The sequence below is a fragment of the Podarcis gaigeae genome, assembly GCF_964106915.1.
Source record: "Podarcis gaigeae genome assembly, chromosome: Z".
In the NCBI taxonomy this organism is placed as follows: domain Eukaryota; kingdom Metazoa; phylum Chordata; class Lepidosauria; order Squamata; family Lacertidae; genus Podarcis; species Podarcis gaigeae.
Window position 1 is genome coordinate 50,791,043 of NC_139691.1, and position 27,207 is coordinate 50,818,249.

Sequence of the window (27,207 nt, forward strand, 5' to 3'; positions counted from 1 at the left end):
CCCAAACTCACTGTCAAATCAAATGTCTGTGGCCACAGCATTCACCACAAAAATCATACGTCCACTGTTTCGTTCAGAATATTTTTTTCTTGTTTTCCTCCTCTAAAAACTAGGTGCGACTTATGGAGTGAAAAATATTTTGTTTTCAATGTTTTTGAACTGTGTTTTTTCTTCTCTCAATTTCATTTCATTTTTTTCTGTTGTTCTATTTTTGCTGTATTATTTAAATTATTTTTTTTTAAAAAAGGAAAAGGGAAAAAAAGGAAAGGGGGGGAAAACCGCCACCAATTTTCAGACACCTGACTACTGTCCTTTTCCGTGTAGAAGACACCCCCATGTATAAGATGACCACTCTTTTTTGAGCCCAAAATGAAGAAATAATGAATGGCAACATTCTGTGTACAAGACTACCCCCAATTTTAAACTTCAAAAATTTGGGGGAAAATATAGTCTTATACACGGAAAAACACAGTACTTAAGTCTTGGGTCAAATGGAAGTACTTGTGATTGACAGCATGCAAATCCTGATGGGTTAGTATGGAAGAGTAGGTGGCAACAAAAAAGGAATGGCAGGATAAATTATTAGATTATGCTGAATTGGCCAGATTAACAGAGACGATTAGGGGACAATCCAGATAAGAATTCCAAAAAGAATGGGGAAAATGCAGAGAATACTTTCCCCAAAAGTGCCCCAAAATATACACCTGGACTTGTTTCGATTAATTTCTACAGGAGACTTTGTGGTTTTTTAAGTCATAATTAGGAAAAATTGTAATAATCCCATACAAAAGAAATAGTATACAAGAAGTAAATAAGGAGGCCATTTACAGGATAAAGGAAGTCTTTTATTTTTATGTTATATTTGTGTAAGAGGATAGGAGTTTAATTTTGATAATTAAATTGTCAGTAGTGGTGGGTTTGTATGTATGTATGAGTTGTTGTGGACTATGTTGTAAATAAAGGTAAAGGTAAAGGGACCCCTGACCATTAGGTCCAGTCGTGACTGACTCTGGGGTTGCGGTGCTCATCTCGCTTTATTGGCCGAGGGAGCCGGCGTACAGCTTCCAGGTCATGTGGCCAGCATGACTAAGCCGCTTCTGGCAAACCAGAGAAATCAGGGGTAATAATTTGGCTTTCTGAATTCCAGAACTGAGGGGGTCTGCAAAGTGTCTACCATGACTCTTCTGTTCTAAGGGACCTTGTCACATCCAGCAACCAATGGGTGGAGATATGCACTGTCCGCTGGGTTAACAAACTAAGTCAAAAAGGGAAATTTAAGGCCAAAATATCACGAAGAGGTGTAAAAGCAGACTATGTTGTTGCTGTTTTGCAAACATACACTCACCCTTGCTGGGAGAATTCAGACGTGCTGCTGAGGATGAAAGGCGCTTATTGATGACAGTTTCCGCTTGCTTAAGGTTTGCTGAGGAGGTAGAGCGCTTGCTGCCTGAAAAAAGGAATTATTACTTTAGCACAGGGTAGATTTAAGTTCTCAAACTGAATCTGTTCCAGAAACCAAAGCATTCCAAAACCAAGGTGTGCTTTCCCATAGAAAGGAATGCAAAATATATTACTCCATTGGAGACTTTGAAAAACAACCCCTAAAACAGCCATTTCACATGAATTTTGCTATCTGGTCTGCACTCTTTATAAAGACTTGAGGAATGAGATTCTCACCCCTCTTTTATTGTCCATTCTGGGTCACCCAACCACTGCCAGTCTCCTTCCTCTTGGCAGGTCAAGAGGAGCAGAGGACAGCAAAGGCTGCCAGGTTTTGAGCTGGGGCCATCAGAAGATCCACTATTTGGCTGCTGATTGAGGACCCTAAGGTGTCTTTTATACCATCGACTTTTGATTTCTGTTCTTTGTATATTGCATTCCTGTTTTGTTGCTATGGCTGATGGCTGACACAAATAAAGATTCATTCATTCATTCCAACTCTTGAGACACAGGCACAACTCCTAAAAGGATGTCTCCCTGGGACATGCAACTCTGGGGTCTCTGATTCAGTTCATAGAAATAGCAAGGTAGCAGACTGGGTGGGTGAACAGGTAGGCAGGTAAGGAGTTCCTATGGTGGAGGCAGCATCTAGGCTATATTACACCAGACACCAGAGAATATTCCAAGGGGCCATGCCTAAGGTTTTCATGCAGTGTATACAATAATCTTATGAGCAAGCAGGTCATATGAATTCTTTCGCTCTCAAAGAGGAAGTAGCAAGTCAGTTGCATGCAAGCAATTGCCTGGTTAAGAGGAACGCAGCTCTGCATGGGTTACGGAAGGCCTCTAAGCAAAACCGTTCTAGACAGGAAGTTACCGTTGCTTAAATCCAGCTATTGAAGGGGAATGCCAAGGCTAATGGGGTTAGTTCAAATAATAGCAAGCAGGCAAATAGATACTAGACCCACCTTCATCTGGAATTGGCGACTCTGTGAAATAAAGTTTGTAAACGAAAATCACAACGATGAAACAAGCATGAGAGAATTCACAAGGAAAACATTCAGAAATAAGGGGCAAGGCAGGATTAAGGTTCTTAATCTTAAATAACTGGCACTCTTATTAAACAATCCCATTACAAGATGTAACATTAGTTAAATCCCCAATCTGCCAGTACCTAACAATATAGGAAGCTGTCTTATACTGGGTCAGAGCATTGGGTTCACCTAGTTCAGTACTGCCAACACTGGCTGGCAGAAGATGTTCAGGGATTCAGGCAGGGAACATTCCCAGCTCTACTTGAGATGTGATGTATTGAACCTGGGCTCTTCCAAATAATAATAATAATAATAATAATAATAATAATAATAATAATACTGCTACAACTAATAATAATAACATTTCTACCCTGCCCATCTGGCTGGGTTTTCCCAGCCACTCTGGGCGGCTTCCAACAAAATATCAAAATGCAATAATTCATCCAATATCAAAAGCTTCCCTAAACAGGCTGCCTTCAGATGTCTTCTAAAAGTCAGATGGTTGTTTATTTCCTTGACATCTGACGGGCAGGCGTTCCACAGGGCTGGTGCCACAACCGAGAAGGCCCTCTGCCTGGTTCCCTGTAACTTCGATTTCTCAGGGAGGGAACTGCCAGAAGGTCCTCGGGAGAGGGACCCCAGTGTCCGGGGTGGAGGTGCTCCTTCATGTCTACTGGGCTGAGGCCTTTTAGGGCTATCAAGGTCAGCACCAACACTTTGAATTGTGCCTGGAAAGGTCCTGGGAGCCAATGTGGGTCTTTCAGGACTGGTGTTATGTGGTCTCGGGCTGTGCAAATGCAAAGCATGTGCTCTGTCACCCCAAGGGCCTGCCACCCTTACAAAGATACTGTTTCAGCCCAGAAGGACATCAAAATGTAGATTAAGGGAGTTTATGCCCCTTTTGATATTAACATTCAATATGAATGCAAAAGACTCAGGTGTTATCAAGCACCGGGAAGCCTCACAGAAACTTGCCTACACTTCGCGTCATTGTTACACTCCTATGACAAGCAGAAGCTGACAGGAACGCCTTGCTCCAAACGGGACAGGTTTTAACAGTGTGCCACCCGACCCGATTAACAATTTTTAAGGTAGAAATGTCTCTAGGAGGAGGCACCCACAAGGGAAATGGAAAGCTTGTCTATTTAAAAAGTTCCCCCTCTGCTCAATCATTTTTAGTCATCTGAAGGCAGCCCTGTTTAGGGAAGCTTTGAATATTGGATGAATCATTGTACTTTAATATTCTGCTGGAAGCCGCTCAGAGTGGCTGGGGAAACCCAGCCAGATGGGCGGGGTATAAATAATAAATTGTTGTTGTTGTTGTTGTTGTTGTTGTCAGGAAAGGGAATTAGCCATGATAGCTAAGTGAATGTCCAGGCTCAAACAGAAAGTTCCTCCGAGTAGCCGTTGTGGGGGTGGTAAACAGCAATGGGTGGCTATTTCCTCCATGCACTAAACTGGGATTCCTGGAAGCAACTGGCAGGCCAATGCCAAAAACAAGATGACTAGATTTATTGTATTTTATTGTATTTTAATAAAGATGGGTGGGGTATAAATAATATATCATCATCATCATCATCATCATCATCATCATCACCACCACCATCATTGGTCTGATCCAGCAAGTCTGTTCTTCTATTCTTATGACTGAGAATCAGCCGTATTTAGAATCAAAGAACCATTATCACTAATCAAAATAACTAGATCTGACTCTGTACTCATTCTCTCCTGCAGGCCAACTTCGAAAACCAAATGTCTAACACATGGGTAGGCAGATTAAAGCCGGGGGCCGGATCCGGCCCAATCGCCTTCTCTTTTTAAAAAATATATATATATATTAACAGGCCAATCACATCACATTATCCAAATCACATTATCCAAATCACATACAGCCAAATTTTAAATTTTGTTGGGGGTACCCATACATCAAGCTCCGCACGAGTCCAAAACTCTGAATGAGTCCAAACATCACTTATATTACTGCTTTAATTAGACAGTTCTATCCAGTTCAATCCAGATAGTCCTTTATTACTTTCTTTCTCTTCTTGTTGTTATCGTATATTCCTTTCTTTGCAATCTCTGATAATTTTCACAAGCAGATTGAAAATAGGCATCCCCTGTGTGGGTTTTGTACTCTTCAAAGATCATATCGCTCAGGGACAGCCTCTGTTCAACGCTTTCATTAAAAAAAAAATCTTCGGTCTGTCCTTTACTTTTCTCAGGCTTGCCAAATAAATCAAATGAATCAGGAGGCTCTGTCAGGTCAAGCTTGCGTTCCAACATTCCTTCTCTTTCGAACGGTCCTGATTCTCCTCCCCCTGTCCTTCTTTCTCTGGCGAGACGCCATTTTTTAACTGCGTCATAAAAAATTTCCTCTTTCTTACCGTTCACCAATCCTCTCTCCTGTTATAATCCATCCCACACAGTTCTTGAATTCCTGCTTGTGATTAATAAAAATGCAACGATCTTATTTCTATCTGGGATGAAGGGTTATTAATACCACATCATGCAAAGGAAAAAAAGTTTTTTCCTTCACCCTCCCTTCATTCCAAACATACAGTCTCCTAGTGGTGATTCATCAGAAGATTTACTTATCCATCCGTCACTTCCGGTCACAGAGATCCATTAATCAGCAGTCTTATCTCTCGAACATTACTTGATGTATGTGCTTCAGCTACATTTCCAATCATATGTTTCCAATTATAATTCCGAGCTGAAGCAACCAGCACGCGCCGATTGGAATCGGCGTCGGGAAGATCTGACTTCACCGAGGGCTCGTGCCAAGTGTTCGGCACCCCCATCTCTCGGATCAGGGGGTGCATTGTGAACACCGCTGGCAAGGCAGCACCCTCCCGTCTCCTGGGGGGGTAGGAAGACTGCATACTTCCTATAGCAGCCCCTTAATTACCTCGTATGGGTCAGAGAGATGTTATTGTCAGCCATCTTCCAACGCGCCACCTGGTGGCCCTTCGGCCCAATCGCCATCTCAATCCGGCCCATGGACGGTCTGGGAATCAGCACGTTTTGACATGAGTAGAATGTGCCCTTTTGTTTATTTAAAATGCATCTCTGGAGGGATGGTGGACTGGCCCCCTGCTGGAAAAGTTTGCTGACTCCTGGTCTAACAAGTATCTGCAAGATAACTGACATAGGAAAGCTACCGTGCTTTCTGTGGAAAGAGCCAGTTTAAACAGGCCACATTTACTGAACCCTTCATAGAATCATAGAGTTGGAAGAGACCACAAGGGCCATCGAGTCCAACCCCCTGCCAAGCAGGAACCACCATCAGAGCACTCCTGACATATGGTTGTCAAGCCTCTGCTTAAAGACCTCCAAAGAAGGAGACTCCACCACACTCCTTGGCAGCAAATTCCACTGTCAAACAGCTCTTACTTTCAGGAAGTTCTTCCTAATGTTTAGGTGGAATCTTCTTTCTTGTAGTTTGGATCCATTGCTCCGTGTCTGCTTCTCTGGAGCAGAGGAAAACAACCTTTCTCCCTCCTCTATGTGACATCCTTTTATATATTTGAACATGGCTATCATATCACCCCTTAACCTCCTCTTCTCCAGGCTAAACATGCCCAGCTCCCTTAGCCGTTCCTCATAAGGCATCGTTTCCAGGCCTTTGACCATTTTGGTTGCCCTCCTCTGGACACGTTCGTTTGTCACTGTCCTTCTTGAACTGTGGTGCCCAGAACTGGACACCTTTACTTTTAAATCAAACCACACTTCATTCCCATGCTCAGTTTTTCATACATCCAAAGCTGCCTTACAGGGAGCCAGACTTGTGGTCTAAACTGGCCCAGCACTGACTACTCTGGCTGGCAGCATTTAAAAGACTGTCTCAAAGCAAATTTAAATTTAAAAATGGAAAGCGTAGTGCTGGTGGTCAACAAAAGAGGTTGAAAGATTCAAGGCAAATCTAAAAAAAAGTAGTATAAACACCGACAACTGTGAAACACCGGCCTGCGAGTGCTCCTTGACCAAATGTGTCCCCTGGGCTTTGGAGACACTCAAACTCAGGATGCGAGGGAGAAACAGGCGAAGAGGAAGGCACGCTGGGCAAATCCACACTGGGATTAACTCCTGCCTGGAATCCAATGTCCCTGCTGCTGAAGGACATGTTAGTCCAGAATTGACCTCTGCAATCCCACAAAAGGGATTGCCAAAGAAAAAGAGGGGGAAGAAAAGGAAAAAGGAGGAGCAGGTGGAGGAGCAGGAGGAGGCGAAAAGAAGAAGAGAAGAGAAGAGACGAAGGAGGTGGAGGATTAGGAGAAGAAGAAGAAGAAGAAGAAGAAGAAGAAGAAGAAAAGAGGAGGAGGAGGAGGAGAAAAGAGGAAGGGGAAAAGGAGGAGGAGAGATGGAGGAGAAGGAGGAGGAAGAAGAGGAGGAGGAGGAGACGGAGAGAAGAAGAGAAGGAGGAGGAGAAGAAGAGGAGGCAGAGAAGGAGGAAAAAGAGGAAGAAGAGGAGGAGGAGAGGCGAAGGAGGAGGAAAGGAGGAAGAAGAAGAGGAGGCGGAGAGAAGAAGGAGGAGAGGAAGAAGAAGAATCCTCTGGCTGGCAGCATCTCTCCAGGCCAACAGAAAGGTAGCCCCAGACACCTACCTGGCTTGCCATCCGAATCAGTCACAGAGCCGCCCCAGGACCATCTCTTCTGTCGAGTTTCCAGCCGCTGGCTCCGCTCCAGGGTGCGATGCAGCACCGCCTCATAGCGCTCCTATTGATCAAAAAATCTCTGGAGTTAGGCAGCGGAAACTGTGAGCGCGTCACTCTCTGGAAAATTATTATGATGAATGCATATATAATATATGACAAATATAAACAGAAAATACAATTATGAGGTTAAAAATGAGAAGAGACAAAAGTTCCAACCTTAATTTTAACAGATAAGGAATACAAAAATTTAAGCAGATGAAACAGAGATGTTATAAATCAGAAAGGGAAGTTGGGGGAAGTCATGGCAGGGGGTGGTTCACTGAAATTGTAAAATGTAATTTGAATGTTTGATTATGTTAAAATTTATTTAATGAAGTCATTAGATGATAGATAGATAGATAGATAGATAGATAGATGATAGATATAGATGATAGATAAGATATTGCTATAGATATAAAATATATGCAATAATAATAATAATAATAATAATAATAATAATAATTTATTTATACTCCACCCATATGGCCAGGTTCCCCCAGCCACTCTGGGTGGCTCCCAATCGAATATCAAAAACACAATACAACATTAAACGTTTAAAAATTCCCTAAACAGGGTAAGAATCCCTCTCCAGAGGAGTTTTAACAGGGTGGATAAAAATCAATGATTTAAAAAATAAAAAATTGAATTTTAAAAAAATTAAATCACATTTTTTAAAATTTAAAATATTAAGCTTAAACAGACAAGCTTAAATATTCTTTAAGCTTGTTTGTTTCCACGCTCAAATAAAGAATATTTGAAAAACTACTATGATAGCAAAAATCTCCTGGCAGACCTTGAATGATTCTTGTAATGTATATATAATAAACTAAATAATTTTTCTCTGAAGAAAATTAAGGAAACAAAGTAAAAGAACATGATACTGTGTAAAAAATAACAAATGAGATTCAGTTTTTTGAGAACAATCGGAAGTTTATTTTATCTTTCTTATCTTTATTCTTTATTTTCTTTTTTTTCTGTGTAGTGTACATGCATAAATTGTAATATGGTAAATTGTTGTGTAAATACGTGTTGAATGTTTAATGAAACAAGCATAATATAGGATTTTAATGGCTTGGTATAATTTTTTTGAAAAAAATAGAGGATTTGGGTAAAGGGGAATGATATTATTCTTAGAAATTAGAAATATTCTTTCTAATATTTTCTCTTTCTGCATATTTTAAACTAATCTTGTTTAAAATAGGCAGAAGGATAAAAGATTAGAAAGAATCAGAAGGGGAAGTTGGGCTGGCAGAAAGGGAAATATGTTTGTTTCTTTCCGTGACTTATGTTATGTTGATTGAATTGTCAAACCCAATACACACACACAAAAGCAAAACATCTTCCAAATTCACTAGTTGTGAACTGAATCAGTCTGAATGGAATGATTAACGGAGCGTTGTAACTGCAACCACTTCTAGATATTTTTAAGGGATGCAATGACCAACCTGTTAATATGAAAAAACACTGTTCTAAGGATAACATATTGATATGCATAGAATAAGAATGTCAAGATGTTCGAAACTAAGGCAAAATTAATACAGTGGTACCTCGGGTTACATACGCTTCAGGTTACATACGCTTCAGGTTACAGACTCCGCTAACCCAGAAATAGTGCTTCAGGATGAGAACAGAAATCGTGCTCTGGCGGTGCGGCAGCAGCAGGAGGCCCTATTAGCTAAAGTGGTGCTTCAGGTTAAGAACAGTTTCAGGTGAAGAACAGACCTCCGGAACGAATTAAGTACTTAACCCGAGGTACCACTGTAATGGCTTTACATTGATTTCTACAAGACACAATGTTAAAGCATTTATAACATACCGGATGTCGGGTTGCGGTGGAGGGAAGCCACAAGGGTGTAAATGATAGTTTTTTATTTTTGAGTATATGGATTTTGTTTTTCGTATTTCTTTCTTGTTTTTTTTTTCTTGATTAATTTTATACACACACACACACACACACACACACACACACACACGAGATGCAATGAAGGGATGATTGTGGGCATTGTGACCCCTTCCAAGTTGTCCCTTATGCCAGGGACATTCGACTCCCAGGAGACTGTGATCTACTTCCGGGGGTGGGGGGTGGGGAGACTGGCAGTGATTTACCCATTTTTTAGGGCGGTGTTCAGAGTTGACAAGCGTTTATTTAGGGGGGCAGACCAAAGTTGTTGAGTTTTTTTAGGGGGGCAGGTCAAGGTTGTTGAACTTTTCTTAAGGGGGCAGGTCAAAGAAAGCTTTTTAAGTATGTGATGGGAATGCAAGAAAATAAGAGAATTTTGGGACATTACCGTATTTCCCCGTGTATAAGACTAGGTTTTTCCCCTAAAAAATAATGTCAAAAATTAGGGGGCATCTTATATACGGGGCCATCTCCCCCCATTTTCTTAAATCTGAGCCCCCCCCCAAATAAGGGGCATCTTATACATGGGATGTCTTATAGACGAAAAAAAATACGGTATATATAATGATTTTTTTTTTAATACTCACGTTCCCATTTACAAAAAAAATGGAGAGCAGACTTGCTCGATCAGACCAATGGCCCATCTAGTCATCTTGTTCTGGGCACTGGGCAGCCAGTTGCTTCTGGGAATCCCAGTTTAGTGCAAGGAGGAAATAGTCACAATATATATATAATAAACTGAAAAAGATACTCAAATTCCCATTTACAAAAAAACCGGAGGCCCTCCTATTAGGAATCATGCCAACAGAAATTAAGAAAAAGGTTAGACCAGTCTTCATGTATGCACCGACAGCAGCCAGAATTTGAGTGGTGAGGAATTGGAAAAGTGAAAATATTCCCACAAAAACCAATTGGCAGGCCCAAATGGTAGAATATATACAACTGGCAAAAATGACAGGGAGACTTCGAGGATACTCGACATAGAAGGTGAATAAAGAATGGGTAGTATTGAAAGATTATTTGAATACTGATGGGGATAACAAAAAACTTCTGACAGACATAGATTAACTCTTGTAACTGAAAGGTGACAAATAAAAGGACCTTTTGATAAGAACTAAGAAATCGCAAAAAGACACTATGTGTAAAATTACAAATTGAAATATGGTATAATGAGAATAAGCAGAAGTTTGTTTTACTGATTTCATCCTTGATCCGTATTTTAATATTCTGTTGGAAGTCACCCAGAGTGGTTGGGGGAACCCAGCCAGATGGGCGGGGTATAAATTTTAAATAATAATAATAATAATAATAATAATAATAATAATAATAATAATTCTGTTGGGAGCCGCCCAGAGTAGCTGGGAAAACCCAGCCAGATGGGTGGGGGAGAAATGATATATTATTATTATTACTATTATTATTCTATTTTTTCCTTTTCCTTTTTTTCCTTTCTTAGCAAAGTTTGTATATGGAGTTTGTACATGGAGTTTGTATACAGGTTACATTGTTTATTTTTATGTATGTAATGTTTGAATGTTTAATAAAGATTTTTAAAAATTAAAACAAAAATAAAACGGAAAGTGTGAGAAATTGCAAAAAATTGCGGGCAGCCAGTTGGACACCCCTGACTTATACTCTAAAAGATGATTTAGACAGCTATAACTAGTGCCACTATCATAGTGTCTCTCTAATGCAGGCATAGCCCAACTTGGCCCTCCAACTGTTTTGAGACTACAACTGGAGGGCCAAGTTTGGCCAGCTCTACAATACCTTGTCCTCCTCCAGCTTCTGTTTCCGCTTTTCCTCTACTGCTACTCTCCTTTGTTGCTCCTTCAACTTCTGTTCCTTCAGTCGTCTCTGCCTCTCCTCCATTTGCTTCTCATACTGGAGCTTGGCCTTCTTCTCCTTTTCCAATATCTGAGTTTCTTTGGCAGCTGCAAATTTCAACCAGGGTGGATAAAAATCAATGATTTTAAAAAAATATTTTTTTTAAAAATCGGATTTAAAAGATTTAAATCAATTTTTTAAAATTTAAATCAGATTTTTTGGTTTAAATCAGATTTTTTAAAAATGTACCGTATTTTTCGCCCCATAAGACACACTTTTTCCCCTCCAAAAATGAAGGGGAAATCTGGGTGCGTCCTATGGGCGAATGCAGGCTTTCGCTGAAGCTTGGAGAGCGAGAGGGGTGGGTGCGCACCGACCCCTCTCGCTCTCCAGGCTTCAGGAAGACCTCTGCAGCCTGGGCAGCCCTGCAGGAGGTCAGGCAGGGATGTCTAGGCTGCGGATAGCAGCCTGCTTCCTGGAGCGTCGGGCGCCCTGAAAGCAGAGCGCCCGGCGCTTCGGGAGCACATCCGCAGCTGGGCAGCCCTGCAGGAGGTCCAGCAGGGCTGTCTAGGCTGCGGATAGCAGCCTGCTTCCTGGAGCGTCGGGCGCCCTGAAAGCAGAGCGCCCGGCGCTTCGGGAGCGCATCCGCAGCCTGGGCAGCCCTGCAGGAGGTCCGGCAGGGCTGTCTAGGCTGCGGATAGCAGCCTGCTTCCTGGAGCGTCGGGCGCCCTGAAAGCAGAGCGCCCGGCGCTTCGGGAGCACATCCGCAGCCCGGGCAGCCCTGCAGGAGGTCCGGCAGGGATGTCTAGGCTGCGGATAGCAGCCTGCTTCCTGGAGCGTCGGGCGCCCTGAAAGCAGAGCGCCCGGCGCTTCGGGAGCACATCCGCAGCCTGGGCAGCCCTGCAGGAGGTCCGGCAGGGCTGTCTAGGCTGCGGATAGCAGCCTGCTTCCTGGAGCGTCGGGCGCCCTGAAAGCAGAGCGCCCGGCGCTTTGGGAGCACATCCGCAGCCCGGGCAGCCCTGCAGGAGGTCCGGCAGGGATGTCTAGGCTGCGGATAGCAGCCTGCTTCCTGGAGCGTCGGGCGCCCTGAAAGCAGAGCGCCCGGCGCTTCGGGAGCACATCCGCAGCCCGGGCAGCCCTGCAGGAGGTCCGGCAGGGATGTCTAGGCTGCGGATAGCAGACTGCCACCCGGCGGGCGGGGCGCCCTGAAGCAGAGCACCCGCCCGCCGGACAGACATCCGCAGCGTGGGGAGCCCTGCAGGGGTTCCCCGCAGGGCTCCCCACGCTGCAGATAGCAGCCTGCCTCCCGGCGGGTGGGGCGCCCTGAAGCAGAGCGTCCCGCGCGCCGGACAGACATCCGCAGCGTGGGGAGCCCTGCAGGGGTTCCCCGCAGGGCTCCCCACGCTGCGGATAGCAGCCTGCCGCCGGGCGGGCGGAGCGCCCTGAAGCAGAGCGCCCCGCGCGCCGGACAGACATCCGCAGCGTGGGGAGCCCTGCAGGGGTTCCCCGCAGGGCTCCCCACGCTGCAGATAGCAGCCTGCCTCCCGGCGGGTGGGGCACCCTGAAGCAGAGCGCCCCGCGCGCCGGACAGACATCCGCAGTGTGGGGAGCCCTGCAGGGGTTCCCCGCAGGGCTCCCCACGCTGCGGATAGCAGCCTGCCGCCTGAGGCAGACATCGGCCAGCCCCACAAGCTCAGGGAGGTGCAGCGCCCTTCCTCGACCTGGTTTGGTTTCCCCGACCTGCTTTTGGGGGGGAAATAAAGGGAAAAAAATTTTCCTTTATTTCCCCCCCAAAAAACTAGGTGCGTCCTATGGGACGAAGCGTCCTATGGGACGAAAAATACGGTAAATCAGATTTTTTAAAAAATGTAAATCAGATTTTTAAAATAAAATGCTTCTGGAGGAAAATTTTTTCTAAAGATTTTCTATTTAAGTGACATTCTAGTCCAAAGGCAATTATTCATCAGGAAATAAGGATTTCTTTTAAGTTTTTCATGTGTGCTAAAACTAAGACTTTTTTTAAAAAATGGTTTAAACACATCAGTTAACAAACATAGATGCCATGATACTATTGTTTTAGGTAAATAAATTGTTTAAATGGTTATGAAGGGAATGCATCTTTTTCTCCTTCCAATCGAGTATAGCAGAAAAGCTGTCCAAATAGAAGCAGTTAATTTATTAAACTTCACCATCATTTCATCATTATCTGTCAATGTATTTCTAAGATTAGAACCAAATCAGTCATGTTTGATAGAACTGTCAAAACCACTCTGAAAATTTATTCTTCCAAAAATGAAACCTTTCTCTGCTTGTCCAGATTAAGAGGATGCCAGCAAGGCTGAACCTTTCTGCAAAATAAATTGATTTGAATCAAGTCTTACTGACTAGTGATTTAAATCAGGTCTGACTGACTAGTGATTTAAATTGATTTGATTGAAATCAGATCCACCCTGTCTGCCACACAAATGCAACAGGCTGCATTTTTTATCCATACTTTTAAATATATGCCTACCTTGCTGCTTCTCGCGCTCCTCTCTCCGTTCCCTGGCCAGCCTTTGCCTCTCTTCTGTTCTCAAAGTGGAACCATCGATCACTGGAAAGGACGGCAAAGTTGAACTGGTTACAGGGCTGAGATTTCTGGAGGAACAAGTGACCAATGGGCGCAATTTTCTTTTCCCAGGAGTGCAACTCCAGCCTGATCAGAATTAGGGTGGTTCATAAAAAGCTGAAAACTCATGGGAACCAGCAGAAAAAATTAACATTCCAGAATTGCAGAGAGAATTTCATAGAAAATATCCCCACAAGCCAAAACCCCATAACTGGCATCTTCAAGAAATTTTTGAAGAGACAGATAGTGAGGAACAAGAGTTCATAGGGTTCGGTCCTTCAGAAACAGAGGAGAGCGAGGAGGAGGAAGGGGGGCTTAGGGGAGGGGGTGATGTCAGGGAAGAGTTAGAAGTTTCCAGTTTATCAGAGGGAGAAAGCATTCCCCAAGGGGGGAAGGAGAGCAGTGAAGCTAATAGAAGAGGAAGAAGAAGAAGAAGAGGTTGGATTTGATATCCCGCCTTTCACTCCCTTTAAGGAGTCTCAAAGCGGCTAACATTCTCCTTTCCCTTCCTCCCCCACAACAAACACTCTGTGAGGTGAGTGGGGCTGAGAGACTTCAAGGAAGTGTGACTGGCCCAAGGTCACCCAGCAGCTGCATGTGGAGGAGCGGAGACGCGAACCCGGTTCCCCAGATTACGAGACTACCGCTCTTAACCACTACACCACACTGGGAGCAAGAGGAACAAGAGGGAGGGACCGGCTGTTCCCAGGAAAGGAAAGGGTTCAGTTCTAGCTCAGATTGGGAGGAGGGGAGATACAGGCCAGCTCTAGCCAGGAGGGTAGGAAAAAGAGCAGAAAAGCAAAGGGAAGGGCGCCTTCGCCATTTTGAGAGTGGCTGGTCACGGAGAAGCAGAGCTCAGAAGGTATCTGAAAGAAGTGACTCTGAGGAATAATATTTAAGAACCGTTTATAAGATTGTTTTGTTAATAATCAATAAAAAGTTATAAAAGAACAAGAAGCGTTTGTGTTGTGATCTGAAGAGGACAACGACCAGTCCTGACACGTGGCCAGCGTGACGAAGCTGCCTCTGGCGAGCCAGCACCAGCACACGGAAACGCCGTTTACCTTCCCGCCGGAGCAGTACCTATTTATCTACTTGCACTTTGACATGCTTTTGAACTGCTAGGTGGGCAGGAGCTGGGACCGAACAACAGGAGCTCACCCCGCCGCGGGGATTTGCACCGCCGACCTTACGATCAGCAAGTCCTAGGCACTGAGGTTTTATCCACAGCGCCACCTGCGTCAGATATAGCCATATAATTCCTAGTGTAGTAAGATAAGACCTTTGGAGCAGGCATTTTAAAAATAGAGTTTTTTAATAAACCATCCTACTGAACACCCAATGCTTTTCTGTGGAGCAGGGTCAAGATATTAACTCAGGCATGGCCAAATGTGGCCCTCCAGCTGTTTGGGGACTACAATTCCCATTATCCCTGAGCACTGGTCCTGTTAGCTAGGGATGATGTCCCCAAACAGCTGGAGGGGCAAGTTGGGCCATGTCTGGTAGAGGTAAGACTGGCAACAAAGTATAAAGAGAAGCGTTGGAAGTCGAATATTTGTGGTGTTCACATAGGATTTGTAGGTATGTTGGGTATGTATTATATGTAATGTATGTAATGTATTGTATCATATTTGTTAAGCACTATGTAAACTGATGTATAATAAAGATTATTTTAAGAGAAAAGTAAATGCAGGGGTCAGCAAACCTTTTCAGCAGGGGGCCGGTCCACTGTCTCTCAGACCTTGTGGGGGCCGGACTAGATTTTGGAGGAAAAAATTGAACGAATTCCTATGCCCCACAAAAAAAGAGATGCATTTTAAATCAAAGCACACATTCTACTCATGTAAAAACACCAGGCAGGCCCCACCAATAACCCAGAGGTGCATTTTAAATAAAAGCACACATTCTACTCATGTAAAAACACGCTGATTCCTGGACCATCTGCGGGCTGGATTGAGAAGGCCACTGGGCTGGATCCGGCCCCCAGGCCTTAGGTTGCTTACCCATGTGGTCATTTCCTGCTTTGCAAAACAAAAACAGCATCTTCACTGGCCCAAGTAGACCAATTCCTACCGAGCTTTTGAAATATGTCAAAATGGGACTCTTCTGAGAAGGAGAATATGCAACTTAAAAAGTAGCAGCACAGATTCGTGAACTAAAAAGCGGAAGGATGCGAAGAGCCACAACCAAGGTAGCCACAGGAATGGTTTTTTTTATTATTATTAAAGCAAGAATTTTACCTGGCCTGGTTGAAGATTTCATACCAGCTGGAGATTGGAGTGGAACAGGACTAGCACCACTTTGGCTTCTTCTTTCTTCTGCTAACACCTGGGCTGCAGCGACTGTAAAACAGACCACAATCACAGTTATTACAGCGAAAATCCACAATGTATTTCTGGCGGCAGGCTTCATGCAAGACTTGCTGGTTTGTCTCATCATTTTTTAAAATTTCTTCGTATATCATGTCAAAAAAACCAGCATTATTTTTATGAGGAATTTTCACAATGGACATTCCAAAGGACAATAAAAAGAGTCTTTCTATATGCGACTGGGGCCGCCAGGATCATGATTACAAAACCCTGGAAAAACAACATATTGCCGACAAAAGAAGAATGGCTCTTAAAACTTAGCGAGTATCTAGAACTATCTCAACTTACAGAATCAATAAGAAATCACTCAAATGTGAGAATAAAGAGAGAATGGGTTGTTTTTATAAACTACATGAAAAAAGGTGGTTCTCAGTACTTCTCTTGGCTTGGGGTAGCCTAAAATACCACAGGCAATCCATAGACTTACTAAGAGAAAACAGACAAACAAAATATGATTTATTAGGAACCGCTGGTGGGTGGGGAAGGAAGTCAAGATACGAAGTAGGGAGTCAAGCCTGAAGTCATAAGAGGAAATGTTATAATTATAAAAACCTGTAAGAAATAACTAATAGGAGAAAGGATGGCTTGTATTCCTTACAAAGAAGTTTATTGGATACTGTTTCATTTCTAGTTTCTTTTTCTTTCATTTTTCTTTTTTCCTATCTTTCCTTCTTTTGTTGGATATGCAGTGGCGTAGCTTGGGGGGTGCAGGGGGGCCCGGCCGCACCGGGTGCAACATCTGGGGGTTAGGGGGCGCAAATCCACGGGTTAGGGGGTGCAAATTACTTGCCTTGCCCCGGGTGCTGACAACCCATGCTACGCCACTGTGGATATGTAATATATACATACAGTGGTGCCTCGCAAGACGAAAAGAATCCGTTCCGCGAGTCTCTTCGTCTTTCGGTTTTTTCGACTTGCGAAGCAAGCCCATTAGCGGCTTAACACTATTAGCGGCTTAGCGGATCAGCTGATAAGCGGCTTAGCGGATCAGCTGATAAGCGGCTTAGCGGAACAGCTGTTAAGTGGCTTAGGGCATCAGCTGTTAAGCGGCTTAGCGGATCAGCTGATAAGCGGCTTGGGGAAGCAAGCCCATAGGAAATTCGTTTTGCGAAGCACCACCCTTTCATCTAGCGGGTTTTCCGTCTTGCGAGGCATTCGTCTTGCGGGGCACCACTGTATTATATATGTAATGTTTTTTTGGCTAAATAAAAAAAGGAGGGGAGAAACTTGCTGGTACGACAGTATTCAAACCTGCTTCTTGTGCAGATACGTCTCTAAAAATAAAAAGCTCATAGTTCTAAAACTCCTCACCCACAATAATACAGAAAGCAGACTTAACATGGACACGGGTATCAGAATGTGATCCCATCTCAGGCCTATTTCATTGCTCATCTTCTAACACTGTGTATGCCATCAAATGCCAGCAGTGCCCTTCGGCTCCCTATGTTGGGCAAACAGGCCAGACTCTATGCCAAAGGATAAATGGGCATCAATCTGAAATCAGGAATCACATGGCAGAGAAGCCAGTTGGCCCTCCAGCTGTTTGGGGACTACAACTCCCATCCTCCCTGACCGCCAGTCCTGTGAGCTAGTTATGATGGGAGTTGTAGTGCCCAATCAGCTGGAGGGCCAAGTTGGGCCATGCCTGATCTAGAGCAGTGGTGGCCCAACTTGCCCCTCCAGCTGTTTGGGGACTACAATTCCCATTATCCCTGACCCCTGGTCCCGTGAGCTAGGGATGATGGGAATTGTAGTCCCAAAACAGCTGGGGGGCCGAGTTTGCCCAATCACTGCAGTAGGAGAACACTTCCATCTCCCAGGACATTCAACGCAGAATCTCCAAGCAGCTGTCTTATGACAAAAGAATTTCAGAAATAGACTTGAAAGAGAAGTTGCTGAATTGCAACTTATTACTCAACTGAAAACTATGGAGAGACCTGGTCTGAATAGAGATATTGGATTCCTGTGTCTTTATACATGCTAAAGCTATTTTGGGTCATCTGCATACCATCCCTTGCTTTTTCAGTTGTTAACAGTCACCAGCTGGTTGACCATACCCACTGAATCCTACTACCCTTTGGAGAAAATCCCCAACCCACCCTCCCACTATACAGTGGTATCTCGGGTTACATACGCTTCAGGTTACATACGCTTTAGGTTACAGACTCTGCTAACCCAGAAATAGTGCTTCAGGTTAAGAACTTTGCTTCAGGATGAGAACAGAAATCATGCTCCAGCGGCGCAGCAGCAGTAGGAGGCCCCATTAGCTAAAGTGGTGCTTCAGGGTAAGAACAGTTTCAGGTTAAGAACGGACCTCCGGAACAAATTAAGTACCTAACCCGAGGTACCACTGTATATCAGGGTCCAGACCAGTTTTACATACCATACTAAAAGAGCATAAAGCACAATAGAATTAAGTTTGGATTAACAATCAAATATAACAATAAACAATACAAATATGGGAGCAACAGGATTTTTAAGCATTGAGGTTCAAACCCACTTGGAAAGCTTCTACTAAAAACAAGATGAGTTGGTCTCTAAGGTGCTACTGGACAATTTTTAAATTTATTTCGACTGCGTCAGATCAACACAGTTACCTACCTGAATGTTTCTTCAGCAGCTGATCATAAGAAATTACCGTATTTTTCCGTGTCTAAGACGCCCCCATGTCTAAGACGCCCCCTGTTTTTTGAGCCCTAATTGAAGAAATCAAGAATGGCAACATTCCGAGTCTAAGATGACCCCCAATTTTAAACTTCAAAAATTGGGGGCGAAATAAGAGTCTTACGCATGGGAAAATGCAGTTGGTTTCTACAATCGACACAAAGGAATAGATGCTGGGAATGCAAAACATACACAACACAGCAAATCAGGAATGTCAAAGTTCAGGCACAATGCAACATCTTTAAACAGCCCTCTTTCGGGAAGTTTTTAATGACTGGTGTTTTAATGCATTTTTAATCTTTTGCTGGAAGCTGCCCAAAGTGGCAGGGGAAACCCAGCCAGATGGGCAGGGTAAAAATAATACATGATGATAATCATCATCATCATCATCATCATCATCATCATCTCCTGATTTCATAGGGAAAGATACTTCTTAGCAGCTGATCAAAAGAAATTACATTTCTACAATTGACACTAAGGATTCTGCAAGCAAAACAAGGCGGCTGGCTTCCTTGTCCCCGATTTCGGTCCTCACTCGAACTCAGCACTGTGGAAGGGAGGGAAGGAGGAAGAAGGAAAAGCATTTCCCCTCTCCATGACAACTGTTCTGTCATGGCAATAATCCTCCCCAGGCTGCACCAAAAACAATCACCTCCAAGTACTTTAATAAAAAATGATTTAAATCAAGTCTTACAGACTTGTGATTGAAATCAAATCCACCCTGCTATGGATATTTACATCATGCTTTATAGAATAACAAGCGCCGAACAGCCAATCTCCTTGTGCAAGATACCAAATAACTGCAACAGGCTTTAAATTGACAACACAATGATAAAAAAGACCCCTCTGAACTAATTCCTCCCCCAGCATAAGGATCTTAACTCATCATTATCTAAGTGTGGCGCATGGCATTATCCTGGCTGCATCCCTCTCCCCTTGAACAAATGCCATTGTCACAACACTTGCTTCAAGGAGGACGGAGTTAATAATAATAATAATAATAATAATAATAATAATAATAATAATTTCTACCCTGCCCATCTGGCTGGGTTTCCCCAGGCGCTCTAGGCGGCTTCCAACAAGAGATTAAAAATACATTAAAACATCACTGATAAGAAATCAGACCCTCTCGACACTCAATTTGTCTCACTGACCTGGAGTAAGAAGACAGACATTAAAATTAATGGAAATTAATTCAAGAACACAGAGGCCAAATATAGATCTAATATTCTCTGTGCCCTGCATATAGACTAGTATACTAAAACAGATGTTGATCTCTTCCTGTTTTCATGCTCCCCCACCTCACTGCATTGAGAAATTATGCTTCTTTTTTCATTTTTCTTTGTTTTTCCTTGCTTGCTCTCAACGCAGGGAAGTAGACTAGTTTCCTCTTCCCCTCTTCCCCGCCCCTTTATGTGAGGAAATTGCCTTCCCTCTCAGTGGGAACTTTCCCCCCTGTATGTGTTGTTTGTCAAGTTCACAGGCATTATCAATACACCCCATTAATACACCCCAATTAAGAAGAAAGGAAGAAGAGGAAGAAGAAGAAGTTGTTATTTATACCCCACCCATCTGGCTGGGGTTCTCCAGCCGCTCTGGGCGGCTTCCAACAAAAGATTAAAATACAATAATATTAATAATAATAATAAATATTAAAAGCTTCCCTAAACATTTGGACTGTCTCCTAGTGTCATGACTGCAGTCCAAATGGGAGACTCCCCCAGCTTCTTGGAATAAAAGAAAAAGACCCCGGGAGATCCATTAACAGATGTCCTGTTTCAGGTCTAGTTTTTGGGTCTCAGTTCTGTCTGTATTTGAAATTACTGGTAAAATGTCAGTTCATATGTAAGAAGTCTGAGGCTGTTTCATTCAGAAGATGTGACAGTAGAACTGTTCCATTTTAGTATAACATGTGGAGTAGAGAAAATCTTTATAATTTCAGATTTGCCAACCTAAATTAAACAGATAGGTAGCCGTGTTGGTCTGCCATAGTCAAAACAAAAAAAATTCCTTCCAGTAGCACCTTAAAGACCAACTAAGTTAGCTCTTGGTATGAGCTTTCGTGTGTATGCACACTTCTTCAGATACCTGAAGATACTTCTTCAGATACTTCTTCAGATACTTCTTCAGATACCTGTGGAAGGACGTATCTGAAGAAGTGTGAATGCACACGAAAGCTCATACCAAGAACTAACTTAGTTGGTCTTTAAGGTGCTACTGGAAGGAATTTTTTTTTTTGTTTTGACTAAATTAAACAGTAATTCCAAGTAGGATCATTCCACATCAAATTGACGCAAAAAACCCCAAGGGTTTCATCACCTGCCATATCAGATTTGAACGAAACTTGGTGTACTCCCTTCCCTTACAGTTGAAAGACACCCCCTTAATTCCTCCCCCCATCTCAAATGGTTTTAATTTTAGTAAGATTAAAAATGCATGAAAACATCCGTTCGAAACTTCCCGAGACAATAGATCCTAGCGCTGCAAATCACAACGGGTTCCCAGTCCAACTTTGAAATAACTTGCGTCTCCGAAAGACACAATGATGTCTCTATCATGCAAGTGGAAAAAAGCATTGCTATTGTATTTAGACTCCCCGAGCTTCTTCCTTCATAAGAGTTTGCATTCTTCCTCTGCCCATGCATTCATGTTCGTGGTACCACTTCGCTCGACTCTACAGCACTGCCAAGTCTGTAAGGTTCAGATAGTTAACAAATATGTCATCACTAATACGGAAAGGCTGCAGAAAGTCCCAGGCTCAAACATCCAATATCTCCACACCTGAAACCCTGGAGATTTTCATCGGCAATACTGCATTGGATTGACCAATAGGTCTGACTCAGAATAAGGCAGTTCCTATGCTCACTATAACTCAGTGGTGTCCAAACCTTTTTCAAAGACGGCCGGATTTGATGAAGTGAAGGACTGTGAGGGCCAACCAAAGGGCCAACCAAAGCTGTTGAGCTTTTTTTAGGACTTTGGACATGCCTGCTATAACTAATGCCAGTGTACTGAAATAAGCAAAGACTGTCAGTGTCGAAGCGACAATCAACTTTGAACCGGTCACGTTGCCTTCCAAAGAAACGACTCTCTTTCAAACTTAAAAATAGAAAGTGTAACGCTGGTGGAGAGGTTGAAAGATCTCAAGGCAAATTTTAAAAATGTAGTAGAAACACCGACAACTGGGAAACACTGGCCTGCGAGAGCTCCAGTTGGAGAACAGCCTTGACCAAAGGCGTCCTGGGCTTTGAAGACACTCAAACTTGGGACGCGAGGGAGAGACGGGTGAAGAGGAAGAACCTTCACCGAGATCAACTCCCCCCAGAAACCCCACTGTGGAAGGACGTGTGGATCCGGAATTGGCCTCCACTGTCACTTATGGGCTCACTGCTAAAATCCGTGTTGATGGAAGACAGTCTGACTCAGCTATGAGGGATTGCCAAAGAAGAAGGCAACGACGTAAGGCTTCCATTTTCAGATAATTTTTAATGCAGGGAAGCCCACAAAAGGGCTGTCTTCCTGTCCAAAATGGCACAATTCATAATGTGACCTCCTGTATGAGATATAGACCTATCCTTATTTTGGGGTTGTGAGAGGCTAGCCACCCACCCACCTCCACAACTAAACAATTTGCTTTCTGTGTGATCAATGAAGAGGGGGGCTTGGCTGTCAGGAGATAAGGCCAGGAAGCTGTTTTAAATATCCACTTCTTTTTAAATTCCAGGGTATCAGTATGCCTCGATATATCATAGGTACAAGGGAGGGCGTTTGTGGAAAAAATGCTGCAATAGTAAGTTTTGTGCTAAGACTGAGACAAAAGATACCCTTGATTCAGTAGCAGATATACTGTATTTTACCATGCATAAGACTATATCCCCCCACCAATTAAGTTTTAAATTGGCGGTCGTCTTATACACGGAATGTTGCAATTAATTATTTCTGAATTTGGGGCTCAAAAGATAGGGGTCATCTTAGACATGGGGGCATCTTGTACATGGAAAAATACGGTAATTTGTTTGGAAAACTCCAAAAGCCTTTTTTTCCTTTCCAGCAAACCGATCAGTTGGTCTGCTAAAGACAGAGAAAACTGTCAATTTCATTGTTGCTCGCAGATTTCAGTGTCTCAGCTGTGGATCTGCCAGTTTCATTGTGCTGCCTATTCGGCGGGGGGGGGGGGAATAGGAGTAGACAGCGACTGGTACCAGAATCACCCACAAACCAAAAATAATACATGATGTACATTAAAATGACAACTAAGGATCTTGTAGCGCCTTAGATACTAACATGCTTGCAGTTTGCTCAGCTAACTTCTTGTGAACTGACTCTGAAGCTGCTGAAAACTAATAAAAAGGAGATATTTAAATCAATAAATTTCACAAGCACACACACATGCTAAAAAGAGGCAGAACCAGTGAACATCTGTCTAGGATGGAGGGAAATCAGAAAAAGGTTAGAAGAGAATGACCCAACTGAGGAGGGAGAGGACCAAGACAAAACGGAGGAGCCAGGTTGGAGAAGTATCAGAAAACAGGGCTTTAAAAGTCATCTTTGTTTCTTCAGCTTGTAAAGCGCCTTGAGTAATGTAAGATAGAAAGACGGTATACAAGTGATGATGATGATCTTAAGGGGCAATAGGGCGGTTCATTAAAAACTTTTTAATGAAAATGCCTGCTCCAAAGGTTTTATCTTACTACACTAGGGATTATATAGCTGTATCTGAATTTTGTTGCATATCACGGGAAGGGGGGGTTACGAGGTGTCTTGCGAGGGGGTGAGAATAGGAGGAGCCTGCCCTACCCCTTCCCCTCCCTCTCCCTGCGCCCCCTCACCCATCTTCTCTCGGAGCCCCCTCAGGGGCGGCAGAGGCGGAGGCGAGGCGGCGAGGGTCTCGGGGCCCGTGGCGGCGCCGTTGCCCTCCGCCATTTTCGGACCACTGAGGCGGTGTGGGGGGCGCGAGCCCCACTCGCAGGCGCGCGCTCCGCTCCTCCCGGACTCCCACTCGGGCGGGCCGACTTCGTCAAGCTGACTTGAGGCGCGACGGCGCTGCGCATGCGGCCTTGAGCGTCCCCGTCCGTCAGGCGGGTCGCGCACGCGCGCTCCCTCCACCACTCGATCGCGCGCCTGACACAGCCCCCGGCGGCACCTCAAGGGAGGGAGCGGCGGACGCTCGAGCCCCACACTTCGCCCCCCCCCCCCGCCCCTTGGAGCGGCGCTAGGCCCCCTTTCCCGCCAAAAGTCTCAGACCCGACTTCGGAGGACTGACTGGAGGCGCATGCGCCGGGTAGGGAGGGAGGCCGGGCCTCGCGCCCGCCCTTGATCGTCCCCCGTGCGTCTGGAGGGTGGCGCGCGCCTAATTCCGTCCCAGGCGGTGCCTGAGGGGAGGGAGGGAGGGAGCGGCGCGCACGCGCTCCCACTTGCCGCCTTCGAGCGGCTCCTCAATGGAGGGAGAGAGCGGGAGCGCGCGTTCCCCCTCAGCGCGCGCTTTCTCTATCTCTCCTGACCCCCTCTGGAGCGGCGGATTTGAATCCTCCCTTTTCCCACCAAAATTTACCTCAGATCCGTGAAACTGAAAACCGAAAAAAAGGCGCGACCCGTTAGGAGGCGGCGTTGCGCGTCGCTTCTTTTCCCCTGGAGGAGGACCCGTGAGTGTACACGTGTCGGGTCATCCTCACGTAGAAAGCCCGTGGCTTTGTCTCCGGGACTCCCGGGAACTGTAGTTTCCTCCTTGGTGCGCTACGGTTCCCAGCCGCCTGGCGCCCACTGCACATCCCAGGATTGGTCGTGGAAAGCCAGGCGCTTTCGGCGGTGCGGCACACACACACCCCACCCAGGGCTGGATTTAGGTTTGATGAGGCCCTCAGCTAATAATAATAATAATAATAATAATATATTCATACCACTGAGAGCCAGTGTGGTGTAGTGGTTAAGAGTGATAGTCTCGTAATCTGGGGAACCGGGTTCGTGTCTCCGCTCCTCCACCTGCAGCTGCTGGGTGACCTTGGGCCAGTCACACTTCTCTGAAGTCTCTCAGCCCCACTCACCTCACAGAGTGTTTGTTGTGGGGGAGGAAGGGAAAGGAGAATGTTAGCTGCTTTGAGACTTCTTAGGGCATAGCTGTCAAGAGTCCCTTATTTGAAGGGACAGTCCCTTATTCCAGCTCCATGTCCCGCTGCTGTCCCTTATTGATGGATGACCCTTAAATGATGTCCCTTAAATTTCAAAGGAAGCAGCTTCTCTCCCCCCTCCCTGCCGGCCAGGGAGGCTCCAACTGTGTTGCTTGGCTGTGTTGCTCACCCAATAAGAAGTCTAAGAATGACTAGAGGGTGGAGCTTGCATGCCTTGTGTGTGGCTAGTTAATGCAAACTGAGGGGTTTTTTGAATGCTGGACGCCATTTTGTTGCACGTGCTGCTGCAAACTTTGCAGTGCAAAGCCAGGCCGGGGAGCCATCTTACATTGAGGCTGCATAGGCCTTGTGGTGCATGTGATTCAGATTCTATTCAGTTGAACCTCTGGTTACAAAGTTGGTTGGACAGTGTTCTCGAAGCTACCCAGCATGAGTTTGACCAGACTGCAGGAGGACAGGAAAACTGGAGTGCCTGGAACAGGTGAGGCTGCAGGTCCCTTATTTTGGCTGCTGGTCCCTGGGCCGGATTAGGGTTTGATGCGTCCCTCAGCTAATAATAATAATAATAATAATAATAATAATAATAATAATAATAATAATTTCTTCCGCACTCAGGGCTGGATTTAGGTTTGATGAGGCTCTAAGATACAGGACACAGGTGGTGCTGTGGGTTAAACCACAGAGCCTAGAGCTTGCCAATCAGAAGGTCGGCAGTTTGAATCCCCGCAATGGGGTGAGCTCCCGTTGCTCGGTCCCAGCTCCTGCCCACCTAGCAGTTCGAAAGCACGTCAAAGTGCAAGTAGATAAATAGGTACCGCTCCGGCGGGAAGGTAAACGGAGTTTTCATGCGCTGCTCTGGTTCGCCAGAAGCGGCTTAGTCATGCTGGCCACATGACCCGGAAGCTGTATGCCGGCTCCCACGGCCAATAAAGCAAGATGAGCACCGCAGCCCCAGAGTCAGTCACGACTGGACCTAATGGTCAGGGGTCCCTTTACCTTTAGAAACAATTAAAAAAAGTTAAAATGAATTAATCCTTACACCCATGTATACCAAAAATAAAACAATGAATTTAAGGGGGGAAATGGAAATAAAAGGAATAGAAAAGAACATACCAATAAAAGAAAAAGAAGGTCCCTTTACCTTTACCTAAGATACTGAAGGTAATGGGGCCCTTTATATGGCCAGATGTCCTTCGTTCACAACAAATTGTCGCCGTTTTTTTGTTGAATATATGCTATATGGTCATTGATGGACCTCATAGGTATCTCAAGCCATTTGCCCATCACAAAAGATGTATTTTATCAAAGCAATGGTTGAACTGAAATACAATTCAGAAGAAGTATATTCATAATGAAATCATTATTAATAATTATTTTTATTCATTTGGGCAATCACAAAAGATCCTTTAGAAATCCCGTTTACAAACTCATCATCTAGTCTCTAGAAACTTGCTATAACATGAAATAATAAAAGATGTCAAGATAGGATGCAAAGTACTAATAATTATGAATAGCTTTATTAATATGAAATGAAGTGTTATAACTTGTACAATGCAATGCCTATAAAAGCAGGCCGGCTGAGCTGTTTGCTGTTCTGTTCTGGCCTGTGAATAAACAAGAGCTGCTTTGGAGAAATCGCTGTGTCGTCTGCTATGTCTACCCACTATTTAACAATTAGATAGATCTGATTGATAGAGGATTGATAGATTAAATAAATAGATGGTAATTGATAGATAGATGATAGATAGATGAGATAGATAGATGATACATTAGGTACATATAGATGATAGATTAGATACATAGGTAGATTGATTGATTGATTGATAGATAGATACGATAGAGATAGATAGATAGATAGATAGATAGATAGATAGATAGATACATACGATAGATAGAGGGCCAGATTTAGGTTTGATGAGGCCCTCAGCTCCTGAAGGTAATGGGGCCCTTGATATGTCCAGCTGTCGTTTGTCAACAACAAATTGTCACTGGATTTTTGTTGAATATATGCTATATTTGGTAACTGGTGGATCTGATAGGTATCTAAAGCCACTTGCACATCACAAATAGGAGCCGACACATCACAAAACACAGTTGCTGTATGTTGGTTTTATTTTGTTTTTTATCTTATATTTGGGAAATGTACATCCAGTTTTTCCCCCCTTTAAATTCTTTGGGGCCCCCTGATATATACCATATTTCATTTCTTCTTTCCAGTTGGCTTCCTTTTTTTCGTTTTGGGTAAACCAGGCATAGGCAAACTCAGCCCTCCAGATGTTTGGGACTACAATTCCCATGATACCTGGCTACTGGTCCCGTAAACTAGGGATGATAGGAGTTGTAGTCCCAAAACATCTGGTGGGCTGAGTTTGCCTATGCATGCCTTCATTAATTTGGCAGAAGCTCAGTGAAATAAGTCCCAAGTATCGAACAGAGGGCACTGCTTTGGAATGTATTCTCTGTATTTTCCCCAGTCTTGTTGGTGTTTTCGTTTGTGCTCCCCCCCTTTCCGCTTCCGCCTCCTCCATGGCAGGTGTTGCATTTAC

General features: G+C 44.3%; 1 protein-coding gene across 11 annotated transcripts in view; it reads right to left on the reverse strand.

Annotated features, from left to right (window-relative positions):
• Nucleotides 1-23,971, reverse strand: part of LOC310836916 (uncharacterized protein) — an 85,138-nt gene extending 61,167 nt beyond the window's left edge. For 2 of the 11 annotated variants that reach the window (XM_083722856.1, XM_083722852.1), the window contains exons 1-7: nucleotides 23,366-23,697; nucleotides 15,744-15,845; nucleotides 13,408-13,488; nucleotides 10,839-11,002; nucleotides 7,079-7,190; nucleotides 2,409-2,429; nucleotides 1,346-1,447 (exon numbers count right to left, since the gene is read on the reverse strand). In XM_083722856.1, the coding sequence (XP_083578982.1) occupies nucleotides 1,346-1,447; nucleotides 2,409-2,429; nucleotides 7,079-7,190; nucleotides 10,839-11,002; nucleotides 13,408-13,488; nucleotides 15,744-15,845; nucleotides 23,366-23,459 (676 nt within the window). In that variant the 5' untranslated portion in view covers nucleotides 23,460-23,697. Of the gene's footprint in view, nucleotides 1-1,345; nucleotides 1,448-2,408; nucleotides 2,430-7,078; nucleotides 7,191-10,838; nucleotides 11,003-13,407; nucleotides 13,489-15,743; nucleotides 15,846-16,470; nucleotides 16,547-23,365 lie in introns of those variants that run through there. The other 9 variants (XM_083722853.1, XM_083722850.1, XM_083722849.1 and 6 more) reach the window with 8 other exon arrangements.
• Between the last annotated feature and the right edge of the window lie 3,236 nt (nucleotides 23,972-27,207).